This window comes from Tamandua tetradactyla, chromosome 5 (assembly GCF_023851605.1).
Source record: "Tamandua tetradactyla isolate mTamTet1 chromosome 5, mTamTet1.pri, whole genome shotgun sequence".
NCBI classification, from domain to species: Eukaryota; Metazoa; Chordata; class Mammalia; order Pilosa; family Myrmecophagidae; genus Tamandua; species Tamandua tetradactyla.
Window position 1 is genome coordinate 158,075,585 of NC_135331.1, and position 13,362 is coordinate 158,088,946.

General features: G+C 41.9%; 1 protein-coding gene across 1 annotated transcript in view; it reads right to left on the reverse strand.

Annotated features, from left to right (window-relative positions):
- The window catches only part of SIM1 (SIM bHLH transcription factor 1), an 80,400-nt gene that overhangs the window by 54,558 nt on the left and 12,480 nt on the right, over positions 1–13,362 (reverse strand). The window contains exons 3-8 of the mRNA XM_077159289.1: positions 12,658–12,747; positions 12,025–12,133; positions 11,795–11,880; positions 10,932–11,131; positions 10,665–10,771; positions 9,833–9,980 (exon numbers count right to left, since the gene is read on the reverse strand). Of these exons, the coding sequence (XP_077015404.1) occupies positions 9,833–9,980; positions 10,665–10,771; positions 10,932–11,131; positions 11,795–11,880; positions 12,025–12,133; positions 12,658–12,747 (740 nt within the window). The remainder of the gene's footprint in view (positions 1–9,832; positions 9,981–10,664; positions 10,772–10,931; positions 11,132–11,794; positions 11,881–12,024; positions 12,134–12,657; positions 12,748–13,362) is intronic.

Below are 13,362 nucleotides of genomic sequence, written 5' to 3' on the forward strand. Positions count from 1 at the left end.
CTTAATAACTTATAAAAATGAAAATGAAAAGCTCTGTGTGACACAAGGTTAGTTCTGGGAAAAGCTGTTTTTTCCTCTTGTATATTTGGACACCAATATCAATTAATGGGGGTGTTGAAAGAAGTAAATCTCATGAGTTCTTCCCTTCAGCTACCAGAACACATAACAGTCATCACGAGCACAGTGAGTAAAATGAATGACTCAAGAGCACCAGTGAGCCACAAACCGTGCTCAGAACCAAGGATTCTATTTCAATGGTGGTTTTCAGGAGGAGGAGGAGAGAGACAACACATTCTAAGATTGCATTCCCAGAGAATGCTGCTTTTCTCAGAGAGAAGTAAAAAGTGGCAAGGGACTTGGGTTTAAAAGTACAAACACGGAGAGAATCCCACCTTAATGGGTGCCATTATGACATCCAGTTCAATATCATGTGGCTATTTCCCCACTCTGGCCAGCAGCCCATATTAGCATGGCTTTACTGATGTGGATACAACAAATTCTGTTTGAACAAGAAATCCCGGGGAAAAAAAAAATAGATCCTTTCACAGGCTCTATCCATTCAGCAATCAATCAAAGAAACTATATCCTTTTAGTAAAGACAGCAGGTCCCATTTGAATCCTGGCAAAATGTTAGATGTTCTAAATAGTTACTATGAGTGACACTTAATCTATTACTGTTTTATAAGAATTTTTAAAAAAAAGAATCCTGACCATTAATAGACACCCAAACTGTGAAGCAATTGAGAAACTTTGTGAAGAGTCCATATAGAACAAGGGAAAAAACTATCCAGAGAACTTTGCACAATCACTGCAGTACATTTGTACATTTTTGTCTTAATGTACAAAAATGGCAATTTCCTATGGTTCACCCTAGTATAACTTCACCAGCTCAAAGAGAGCATGCCAAAGAGGAAAGCTTGTGGGCACTGGGGTCTGGACACCAGGTTAGGATACTACTGACTGGGTTGTACTGAGTAAGTCTCCTGGCCTCTCTGGCAGGCGAGACGCCAGAGCCCAAGATGTTAGCTAACACGCCATGCTGCATAATAAAATTTAGTTATATCTCGTTCCTCATAACACATTTTTCAAATACTTCGGAAGGCATCCCTATGTTTATCAGGGTTTGCTACATCTAACAAAGAAGCCTGGGGTTAGGCTGCATCATATTCTAATAGCAGTAGGGTTGTAATTCCAAAAACAGTAATGGAATGGAAGTCACCTTAGTCCTATAAATCAGGAACAATCCATAAGTATACATGGGATTTGTCCTACCCTCTTTCCAAACTGCCGGTGTTCGTATTCCTAATGTACACCTCACATTTGCTTTCTGCAAGTAATGTTTAAAATACAACCATCATGATTTTAAGTTATACAGGCTCATATTGCAACTGACTAGTATATAAAATAAACCAGTCCTGTGTATAAAGCAGCAAACATAATATGGTCTGTTTCGATTTTTTTTTTTTTTTTTTAGAAAATAAAAGAAAATTACTTTTCACTACTTGGAATTACTGGGTAAAGCTTTTGTAATTATCCTAAGTTATTTAATAAAATCCATTTTAAAAGAAAATACATATGGTAGCACAGTAGAGTTATTTCAATAAAATTTACATTTAATTCAGAAATATTGATATCCCTAAAAACTTTAAAAACTGTGCTTGTGCCTAGATGCTAAAAACATATTTATTACTAGAGTCAGGTGTACTTGTTGAAGAAGCACTAGTACTAATTCTGGAAAAGGCAAGGGCTTTGGGGAATATAGTTTACAGTCCTCATGGAAGATGCTCAATTCCAACAAAAAAGTTCAGGGTAAAAACGGAAAAAAAAAAACACAGCTTGCACAGTAAGGCAACCATCACTTGAATCTAATTTGAAGAGAGATATTAATTGCATTTCCTATCATATCAGTAAAAAGTAATGTGATAAATGTGATAGGCTCCAGCTCATCTCAAAAGACCTTCCTTCTGCTTCCACCCCTTCCCTGATAGCTACACCCTTATTCTGAGTTCATAAGAATTCTGTGCCTCAGCAAATAGTGCAAGTCTACCATATTGCTTCAAACTGAGCTGAGTTCTTAAATATTTAAGTGTAAACTTCTCAGGAGATGCCAAGACTCCTGCTTCACTTATTCATGCAATAAATGTCACCTGCCACACTCTTTGAGATACTGGTGATGCAGCCACCCCTGGCCATGTAGGGCGATGAGGAATAAACACAAGGCTTCACTGAACACCATAGAAAATGCCAGCATTTTATCCACTTTAAATTATTACAATTGATATTTGTAAAGTTGACATAACACTGGTTCCAATTAAATTAACCTTCGGGACATGTTAAAAGATCAATTTCTTAAACCTTCTCTTTCCCTAGGAAAGTAACATGCCTGGCACAGAGCAGGCCCTCAGTAGGTGCTGTTTTACTTTTCCTCCAGAAGAACCCTCCACTCCTTTTAGCATACATAATGAAAAACAGGCTAAGCTTCGCCAAACTGTAGAGACCACTGTGTAAGAACAGCACAACACCTGGATGGGTTGAGGGGTTGGAAATGGGGAAGGAAATCAACCTAAATTCGTCGAGAATTTAGAAATTCAAGTTAAAGAGACAACTATCCACCTACTTCTAAGGTATTTCAGCTAATGTTACATAATTGGCAAAGGTTAGTAATAACTAAGATATTTTGAGTACCTGCTTTCCTCCAGGTACAGTGTTAGGCTCTATACATTATCTCATTTAATCTTCTCCCAATCCCTATAAGATGCATACAAATGTCCCCATTTCACAAAGCAGAACCATGATTCAATCCCAGGTTGGTCTGAAAACAAAGTCCATGCCTTTACCTCACAGGTTGTTTGAGCTTTTAATAAAAACAAAATCATAATCCTATTGCAAAATCATTTCCTGGAGTAAAAGTCACAGATGGGAACAGATGACCCAGGCTCAGTCTGACCCAAAACATTGGTAATACCTGTCAAAATTAAGTTTCCCTATCATCCCCCTCATCTCTGCCAGCACCATGTGTCATTCTTACCAGCTCCCTGGGCCTTGGAATGTCTGAGGCAGGGAAAGGGCAAGGCAGAATGTTAAATTTCTCCACTGATAGACTCTTAGGTATGTCCAGGTTTACCTAACCTCTAAGCAATCATTTTTGTATGACAGTTTAAGCACAGACAGTCTTATTAACCCAATGACTTTTTCATCCCCACCTGCTCATCTACAAGCCATCACAAGCCAATGAGAACAGAGAACAGGGAGAGTAAAGGGAAAGCAGTAATGCTTTTTACTGAATTACCAAGATATGCATAACCCCTCCAACACACACACACCTTTTAACAAACAGCACAGTGTTCCCTGCATGGGTAAACCAAGTCGAGAGAAAGCAACATGCTTTTCAGGAGTTCATATGAATTTGTCCATCCATTACCTGGATAATGCCCTGGGTTAATTAAGGTAATGATACATGTTTTTCCAAAATGTGACTCAAAGATTAGAATCTTCCCTCCCAACTGCCAGACTCAGAGAAAGGCATAAGGGAGCAATCAGGCTGGTCTCTGAGTGCACACGAACTGGCCTCTGCCCAGGAACTGAAGGAGAGGTTCTGTGAGTTAATGCCCTCTGGGTCAGGACCACAACAGAGGAAGGAGGAGAGGACAGAGATAGTAGGGGATGGACAAGCCGCAGGCAGTGGCATTGCCAAAGGGCCAATGGATGACCCACCAGTGTAGAGCAGGCTGAGAAGTTCCCCATCCCCTGAGCTGAGTCTCCAGGGACAGACTCTTCCTGCCATAGGGTCTCCTCTACATTCCTCAAAAGCAGAAAAGGGAGAGTCAATACCTGCCCACCACCCAGGCCCTAGACACAAACATGGAGAAAACACGCTGCTGCCACAGGAGGTCATCTGTGCTACATCTGACAAAAAAAGATGACTTGGCTTGCTAATCCACTTCCATTTGGCTTAACACCTTTGTTTAACAGGAAAATAAAATGTTAAATCTGGCTGCAGAAATAAAATAATTAGCAGTAGCAATCACACATCTATGTAACCCAAAGGCAAGCAATTCAGACAAAAACTAAAATGACTGCAGGCCACATTTTTTCCTACACAATGAAAATATTCTAGTGAAACCTATGGAAAAAATGACATTTTAAATTGGATGTTATTGATAAGACAGCACTGATCAATTTTAGCCACTAAAATGTCAACAGCTATACACACTTGTGAAATAGCAACACAGAGGCAGCTTTTTAATCTTCTGTCATATTATCTAAATTGTGTCCACTGAATATCACGGGGGCCTAAATCATTTAAAGCCACCCGTCTGCCAGACATTTTTTCCCTCATTCCTACCCCATTCATGAAGAACTGCATGATGCTCTAGGAGTCAACTTACTGGGTTTTAATCCTGACTTCACCACTTAACATATCTGAGCCTCAGTTAACTCACCAGAAAATGGGAAGCACTATCCCTGCCTCTACCACCATACAGGATTCTCAAAGGAGCAAATCAGGTAAACAAGATGAGAAAAAGATGTGCATTCATCATTTGTTCAAAAAAAAAAAATACAAAGTTTGAGCGTAAAAGATGAATTCAAAACTTATTACAACTTTGGATGCTTTGTATGGTGTAAGAATATATCTCAAGAAAACTGCATTAAAAAAACTAAATAAAGGATGCACAGGTGGTTCAGTGGTAGAATGCTTGCCTCTAAGCGGGAGACCTGGGTTTGATTCTTGGACCATGCACCCCCTTAAAAAAACAAAATTAAATACAGATCAGTTTGATAAAAATTATAGTAAATGAAAAGTATGTGCATTTAGTGCTGGTATCACATATTTTTTTAAAAGACTAACTCTCCCATCTCTTTCTTTTAATAAAGTGTTTTTATTAGTAGTTAATAGTAGTTAGAAAATTACTATTAACACAGATGTGCCTCAATTTGTTTTTATAATCAGTAACAGAAAAGATCATTTGAAAAGGATGACTAGGCCTCGAGGATGTTCAATATTAGCATAATAAAGATTAAATGCAATTAAGGATCAAATCAAACGTATGGGTATACATTAAATGCATGATTATTATTTTTGAATGACCAAAGAAGAAAATCTGTGCAACAAGTGCTTCATAGCTAGAAGGCATGAGAGTAAATTATTTTATATTGGCTGTAACTTGCTAGGCCAAAAGGTGCTTCATTTGACGTTATTTTCAATATAAATGAGTGTTTTTTGCCAACCAAGAAAAAATATTTTTCAGTAACTATACATAATACTCACCAAGTTTTACAAAGGATTTTCTAAAATTCCCTAGTAATGATAATATGATAACTGTACCTATAATTAATGAAAATTTTTAAAAACTGAACACCCAAATTAACTCGGAAAAATTAATGTAATTGAAAGCACAAACCAATATGGTAGCATTCACAAAATATGTCAATATTTAAAAATTCTTTCTCATTGTAAAAACTACGAAGACTTTATGCAAACAAGAACAAAAATTAGAGGACCTTCGATCATTTCAATCTAGAAACAATTTTTTTCTTTGACAAGAAGGAATGGTCTCCTTTTGCATTTGCCCTCATTATTTTTTACAAATTCAAAGAGTGTGCTTAGTAGAGCACAATTTTATACGTCACTAATGTAAATTGTATTTTTTCTACTCCTAGTAACATTAAAATAGAAATTTTAACATGGGGAAAACCACTTCCTTCTATTTGCTCAATGAATCACTGTTAAAACACCACGTGAGATTTTCCACTACAACAGTGTTTCATCCAAAACTTAGGAAGTAAACAAGCAGAGAAGCCTTCTTCACCACAAAAAATGGTAGAAGATATTAAATTTGTCTGACTTCAAAATCACCAAATCATTCTTTAAATTTAATCTCTCACTTTTACTTTTCAGTCACAATATCAAAATTTCATTTGCTCATAATTCTCATTAGAAATCTAGTTTAAAATTTACCAGCATTTGCAACTACATCCTACAGGAAGCCCTGCACAAAATATCATCTATAGATTTGCCTAGCTGAGGGTCATACATCAATGAGCACTTGATGAATATTAGTGGGAGACTCTTTTTAATGGCGTCAGTGAACTAGATCTCATCTATATTTTTTCAAGCTTCTGTGTACAGTAATTTCGAACACTTTAAATGTGCCATCATAAATGTAACAATGGTTATGTAGGTGAATGCTATTTAAGGATAAAATATCATGTTGGTAGCTCATTTTGAAATGATTCAGAGCAGGGGCGGGGGAAATACCCACACAATCAGATATGTATATAGGTAGAAAGAGAGCAAATTTGGCAAAATAGTGACAGTTGTTGCATCTAGGTGATGTGTACATGGATATCCATTGTGCTATTCTTTCACCTTTTCTGTATGTTTGAACAGTTTACAGTAAGTTTTAAAATAGGATTTTTACACTTCATTGGTTTAACTTTTAAGAACAAAAAAGGCAAAATATCATTATCCTTGAAAGTGGCAGAATATTTCCTATTTTTAAAACGTGAAGTCTAAAAAACATAATGAGAATCAAGACTCTTCATTTTCCTTGAAATTACTTTTCATAGTTTATTGGGTGTTGTACATTTTCAATTTTCTTCACATTAAGTCCAAATGTTTTCCATCTAAACTGTGTATGAATAGTCAATACTGCTAATTAAACAAACTCAAGGAACATGATCTATAGAAAATCACTTAGGCTTTTAACATAGTAAACTTTATTATTTTTCTCCACACTTTTCTGGACTTTTCCCAACATTCACTACTACTTGACACTCGCTCCATTCACCTATCTCTACTTGAAAATAATCAGACAGCAAGGTGTGGTATTTCTAACATTTATTTCAAAGCCTGTGGGTACTCAAAATGTGTAAAAAGGATTATATAATATTAATTTAAAAGGGAGGACATAAGCCTATGAGTGTATGTGTATCTCCCAGAAAAGCATGAATTGGTCAGTAATTTTCTGGGGGGTAGGGGTGGATGCTAATGAAGAGTTATAAAAGTAACATTCAACCTCCGGGCACAGAGAAACTAAGAGAGTTTTTTAAATGTAATCATAGCGTCATCTCATTCTCCTTTCCAGATTTTCAGAACATGATGATCTTGTAAGAGTCAGTACAGGCAATAGGGCATATAGCACCTCTACCCCCTACACCATTCAGTGTTCCTATCTGCACTGCTGCTAGCTCCTTATCAAAACAGTATTACTGAAATTTTCGGATCATTGTTCCTTTTGTTAGGTAATAACTTATTTTTCTAGGCATATTTTAACTTCAACAATAAATTTAATTTCAGGAACTTAAAAAAAATGAGCTTATAAATGTAGCTTCCACCAAAATGTCAAGCCTTCATCTGACCGATGCTTATTCAAAATCCTCTCTACTCTGTTGACATGGAAATCCCTTTAAAATGTATTCTATTAGACTGTTTAAATTTGGAAAACATCTGGTATGTCAAATTATTTGGGGGCTGGGGTTTAAGGTGGTGTATTTGAAAAGAATTTACTTATCATTCTCAAGCATCATAGAGAGCTTGCCCTGAAAACAAATGCATGTGGGTAGTTCACTGCTACCACGGAATCAATAGCCATCTATTTAATTTGCTAAGACAATGTAAATTAGTAACTTCCAGCCAGATGCGCGATACACACATCAAACAAACTAAAAACCTGTTCATTATGAAAATCCTGTCAACACACACAGAGCCACTTGATGACATTTCATCTAATGCAGTTTCCACATTTGCAGCTATAAAAATTATCCTAAGACTTTTTATACTAAGAATTGGAGCTGCAGACTCATAAAAGGGTAATCAATTTTAGCTTTTCATCTTGTGTGATTGTGTAGACATGCTTCTGTGAGTTTATTTCTACTTTTATTTGGAGATATAAAGCATCAGGAAAAATATGTGCCATGCTATTTTTCCTTTTATAAATCACTTATTCAAGCTCATTACATGTTTTTAATCTGAAGTAAGGTTGGTAGTCTAATTCTGTGGCACTGAAAGAGTGTAAAGTGAAGAATGGCAGAGTCAACAGAAAAAACAAGGTATACTTACTCCCTGTAAAACAAAACAGAATATTTCAAAATGACTCCAAACATAAATTAAGTTAACCCATTGGGAGGTCTAACTTGCATTTTGATCATTTATATGAGTTCGTGTGACTATATGCCCTGCTGTTTGATAAAAAATGATTACTAACCACAGGCACACACCAGAGAACTGAGTGTGTGTATAATGCTTGTGATGTCTCAGACATACAAAGCACCTTCTTAAAGAATGTCCATTTCCTTTCCATGGTAAGCAGACATAATTTTTCACCCTTTAATATTTCTGTGTCTCAGAGTGGCTCATTCTATGAATTATGCTTTGACATTTTCTCTTATGTTTATTTTAGTAATATGAAAAACTGCATTCACAAAATAGATGGTTTTGTTTCATGATACCCAAAACATTGGTATGTTTTCTGCTCTGTATGAAAATTTACAGCCTCTTGCTATTACAAAGAAAAAAATCTAATAGTATTTACTTTGACACTGTTTACTAAAATGAGAGAAAGAAAAACATCTTAATAACAGCTTTTATTCTTGAATACTGAGTCCTCATCTACACCAAAAAATTTTTTCTTTTTTTTTTTTTTTTTTTTCATGGGCAGGCACCGGGTCTCTGGCATAGCCTGCCTGCTGAGCCACCGTGGCCTGCCCTACACCAAATTCATTTTTAAATCTATTGAATTATATTCTCTTATTAAACAGGGCACAGAATAAATAGCCTTACTGCCAACCTTAATATTTCCAACTACTACATTTTTAATTTGTCAGCGTAAAACAATGTGAAATAAATCTAGTCCTCATTGCCTACAATAGAATCTGCTTCCAAATGGCACCCCTTAACCAACTTCCTAATGTCAAAATATCATTTCTGCTAAGTGTCTGGTGTGTCAGCGTTTCCAAAGTAAATAACTCCTAAGATCCCCTAAAATCACAAGAATTTCGACCTCTGCAAAAACAGCAACTACGCACACAAAAGGGTTCTTCATAAAGGCTTCAACCCCAAGCAATCCGACTTTCGCAAACATTATACAGAACGTGCTTTCTGTACCAGCCACACACCAGGCCACGTGACCAGCCTTCAGGGCCTCACCGGCAACCAGAAACGATTATTGTTTCCAGAAAGAATAAGCCTCACACCCGGCCGCCGCAGCTGCCGGGTCAGCGGCGCCCGTAGGTGGCACCGCAAACCCGGCTCCTCGCAGGGCGGTGCGGCCGCGCGGCGCGTAGTGCCTGGGCGCTCACCAAGACTGGCAGCATCAACCCGCGCTCCTTTGTTTTCTGGATTAAAACCCTCTCGGTCACTTAAACTCTTTGTGGTTCAGGGAAAGAACCTCTCTCTCAGAACTATTAACTTTGATTGGAGACTCTGGTTAAAATTAAGAACTTCAAACTCCAGATTTCAAAAAGTGAAACAGATGTCCTGTTTGTTAACTATAAATGGCTCCGTACGTCGGACGCTTTCCCCCTTTTTCTTTCTGGCTTATTAAGTTTTATTTAATGCAGAGTCCGCATAAAAGGTTAAAAGAGAAAGAGAGTAGAAAGCAAAGATGGACAGTGGACTGAAAAACTTCTAAATCTTTCGCCAGATACAATAACGAAGAAAACCTCTTCAGAAAGAAGAAAATGCCCGAGCTGCCTCCTCTCCGTGCAATCATCATCAGAAGCCGATCCCGCGTCCTCAGTAGCCCAGTCTCGTCTAACCCGGCGGCGCGCGCACCGTCACGGGGGCGGGAATCGCCCGGAGCTGGCGTGGGGGTACCAGGCACATACTCACGTGAGGACGTAGTTGACGCTGACGATGCAGTGCGGTCTGGACGAGCGGCTGTTATGCACTATGGTCGCATAGCTCTGAACCCACACCCAGCCTCCGTGCTTCGCCAAGAACCTGTAGTACTTGGTGGTCACCTGTCCCTTCACCAGCACTGACGGAGAGAGAGAAGGCAGAGCGCGGTAAACCAGCCAGCCCCTGGCCGGGCCCAAATGCAGCCACTGGTGATGGCGAGAGGAGGGCCTATGGACCTTAATAACCGCGCCAGGCAGCAGGGTGAGACAGCAGGGGAATTCCCAAAGGCTTATCCTGTTAATTTGCATCGAGTTCTCCTAACCCTCTCATAGGGGTGCTCAGAGAATGGCCCCCGCTGGGCATTAGCAAAAGAGAGAGCACTTAAAGGTGTGGATTTCTCCCAGAGCCGATTTTTTAACTGCAGAAGGAAGGGTCTGGGCATAAGCTCCAAGACTCGCATTCTCTGTCCCTGGAGATTAAGTTCCCAAATAAAGCTATCGCAAAAGCTGAAGGAAGTCAAGCGAAGTGGACTAGCCTCTGTTTTCCTTTGCATCCTTAGTGAGGTTTGCAAGAGGAAAAGCACATCAGTAGGAGATTAAGACCAATGAAGCCCACAAACGCCCCCTCTGCGGAGTGTACGGTCTGCGAATGTTCCAGATATAAAGTGGAGTCCAGTGTCCAGTCCAGATGAGCCCCTCTCCGGCCTCATCTCCCCGCTCCCTGTGGTAGAGCCCCCACCCGCCTGCTTCCCACGTTCTGAACTCGCGACTCCCACCCGGGACGCGCGGGGGCAGGGCGCGCTCGGGGCAGGGCGGCGCCTTACGCAAGTGGTGCGCGCAGCGCAGGTGGAAGGTGTCGCAGCCGTGCACGTGGTGGTACAGGGTCTTCTCGATCAGGTCCTGCGGCTCGTACCCCGTCAGCTCCGCCACCCTGCGGAGAGCAATCGCCCGGATGAGTGCGAGGTGCGGGGAGTGCTGGGGCAGTCTTCCTCATCTACAAACTGAGCTCATAAGGTCGCGGGGGAGTGTTCCCTTACTGAGCAGAGCCGCCTTCCCGCCAGGAGCGGCCCTTTTCGACCCTGTCTGCCCACCTGGAGTCCAGGAAGATGAGTTTCATGTCCAGGCTGGCGCGGAACATGAACATGTTGCTGTGCAGCTTTATCTCCGTGACAGCGCTGGGCGGCAGCGAGTGGCCCACGGCCACAAGGCCTACATTCTGGTAGCAGCCGTCGAAGGGGGACATGTCCAGGCTGTACTGGCGGATCTTAAGGTAGCCACTGCAGTGAATGACCTGAGCGGGATGGGAGGGGTAAGTGGATGAGACGCAGCCACAGCCAGAGAACACCCAAAAAGTGGTGGGGGAGGGGTTGGATCGTGATAAAACTCTCTGCGACCACAAATGCTGTCTGGGCCACGCTACATTCCCAGGCCCATGCAAGGAGTCTAGTGTTTGGTACTCCGAGGTGTCTCAAAGGAGTGCCTGTACCGCCCCACTGTACTCTCCTGGGGGCTTGTAAAACTGCAGGAGCCTGGGCTCCCTAAGCAACCGTAACGTAGCCCAATCACTACATGGGGCCCTGGAACCTACATTCTAATGAGGTTTAATCGCATTAAACTCGGCAAAGCGTTGATTCTTAACCACTTTGAGGGATCAAAATCCACGATTCCATCGAAGTTACCATTTCAGACCCCTGAAGTCCATGCGTAGGCTCCAGGTTAAGAGCCCCGGAAGCCGGGCAGTATCCGGACAGATTCAGACGTAATCGTAAAGGTTAGGCTTCAGGTGTTCGCAAAGTTCAGTGACCCACGTGGCGCGTCCCGAGCGGCATGGCTTTGAAGCGTGCTAGGGGCGCTGTTACGCACAGCCTGAACCCGGGTCTGTTCTGTCCACGCCGCACGCCCCGCCTACCTTCGGTTTTGTCACCACCGCGGACAGCAATAGCTTCCCGCTCACCTTGTATCCGCCACAGGTGAGGCCCGCGTTCCTCTTGGCCAAGACGCACTTCATTCTCAGGAAAAAGGATCGCTCGATCTCGTACTCTGAGGTAAAGGGGCAAAAGGAGGCTCAGAATGTGAGACCGCGCAGGTGGCGAGGCACCGCGGTGCCCGCGACGCAAATGCAGGTCAAGCAACAAGTGGACTGCGATGGGCCCGAGGACCCAAGTGCCACGCGTCTGCGCTTACCCTGTACGAAGTGAGAGTGGTAGGGCTGGTGGGCTGTGAGGACTGCCGTCATCTCGTCGTGGTCAGCTGGGTGGATATATTCGTAAATGCTGTTCCCGGTCAGCTCTACCTGTAAAGAGGAGGTTGTCACCGTCCTGGTAGTGACAGTTTGGGCCATGAAGTCTGCAGGACAATAGGGATAAGAGCCAGGACTCAGGAGTCAAGCCTGAGTGCTGATTCCAGTTCTACTGCTTGCTACCTACCCCACCCTAATACTCAATTTCCTTTTCTATGAATATAGTAGTAATAGTAGTAGTAGCGATGATGGTGGTGGTGGTGGTGGTGGTAGCAGCTCCCTGGCAATATTCTGGTAAGGACATCATGAGATAACTTATGCAAGTGCCTACCACGGTCTGACTTATGGTAGGGACTCAAATTAGTAGCTATTTTTCAGGCCTGGGGTGGAAGTTAAAGGATAAAGGAAGCTGAGGAATGGGGAAATCCAGATCTCTTAAGACTAACTCACCCTGCCATCTGAGATGTTCCTCACCCCAGAACTGCAGAAATGAAAATTTGGGGGAAAGCCTCCTCCACCTTCTGCCTCCAGCTCTAGCTGTAGGCAATGCAAGCTGGAGGTGCCAACCCTCTACCTACCTGAGAAAGACCCAGGTGGACTGAGGCAGTCTCTGAGATGTACATGATCTTCCCATCTGGAGCCACCACAAAGATGAAGCCATCCAGGGTCTGGAGAGGTAGAAACAGTGAATGGGGAGCACCCTGGGACATACTGGAGAAATGGGGTCTGGGAGGGGAGGAGATGAAGTGGAGAGAGGCTGACAGAAAGCAGGGCATAGAAAACCAACCACAAGGGTCTCCCCTTTTGTTCATTCCAAATATGTAAGCATCTGGGGCACAGAGAGTTGAGAGAGAGCCATAGGAAGTGGTGAACAAGGCTACTGCCCTCCAAGGGTCAGGATTCACTGAAATGAGCAAAGCAGACACACCTGTAACATACACACACAAGCATTCTGGAAAAAAATCATCATCTTCAATAAGTGGTGAGTTAGGTTCTTGGGGTGGTGGTGACCGAATGGACCAGAGCTCTCCTGTATCAGTCTTGGAGGACTCTATAGTGACAACACCCTTTAATAGAGAGCTAGTAGGACTTGGGAAGGATCCTGTACAGCAGGGACTGGGCAACGTGGAAGAACTGACAGTCTGAAAAGTTCGAAAAGCAGAAAGTAGCTGACAAGTGGCCCTGTAAAGAGGGTTTAAGAGTGAGATTTCAAAGATGAGAGGCTTTATAGGCAGTAAGTCCGCAGAGTAGTGCTCTAGTGTGTATGTGTGTGTTTACATAAA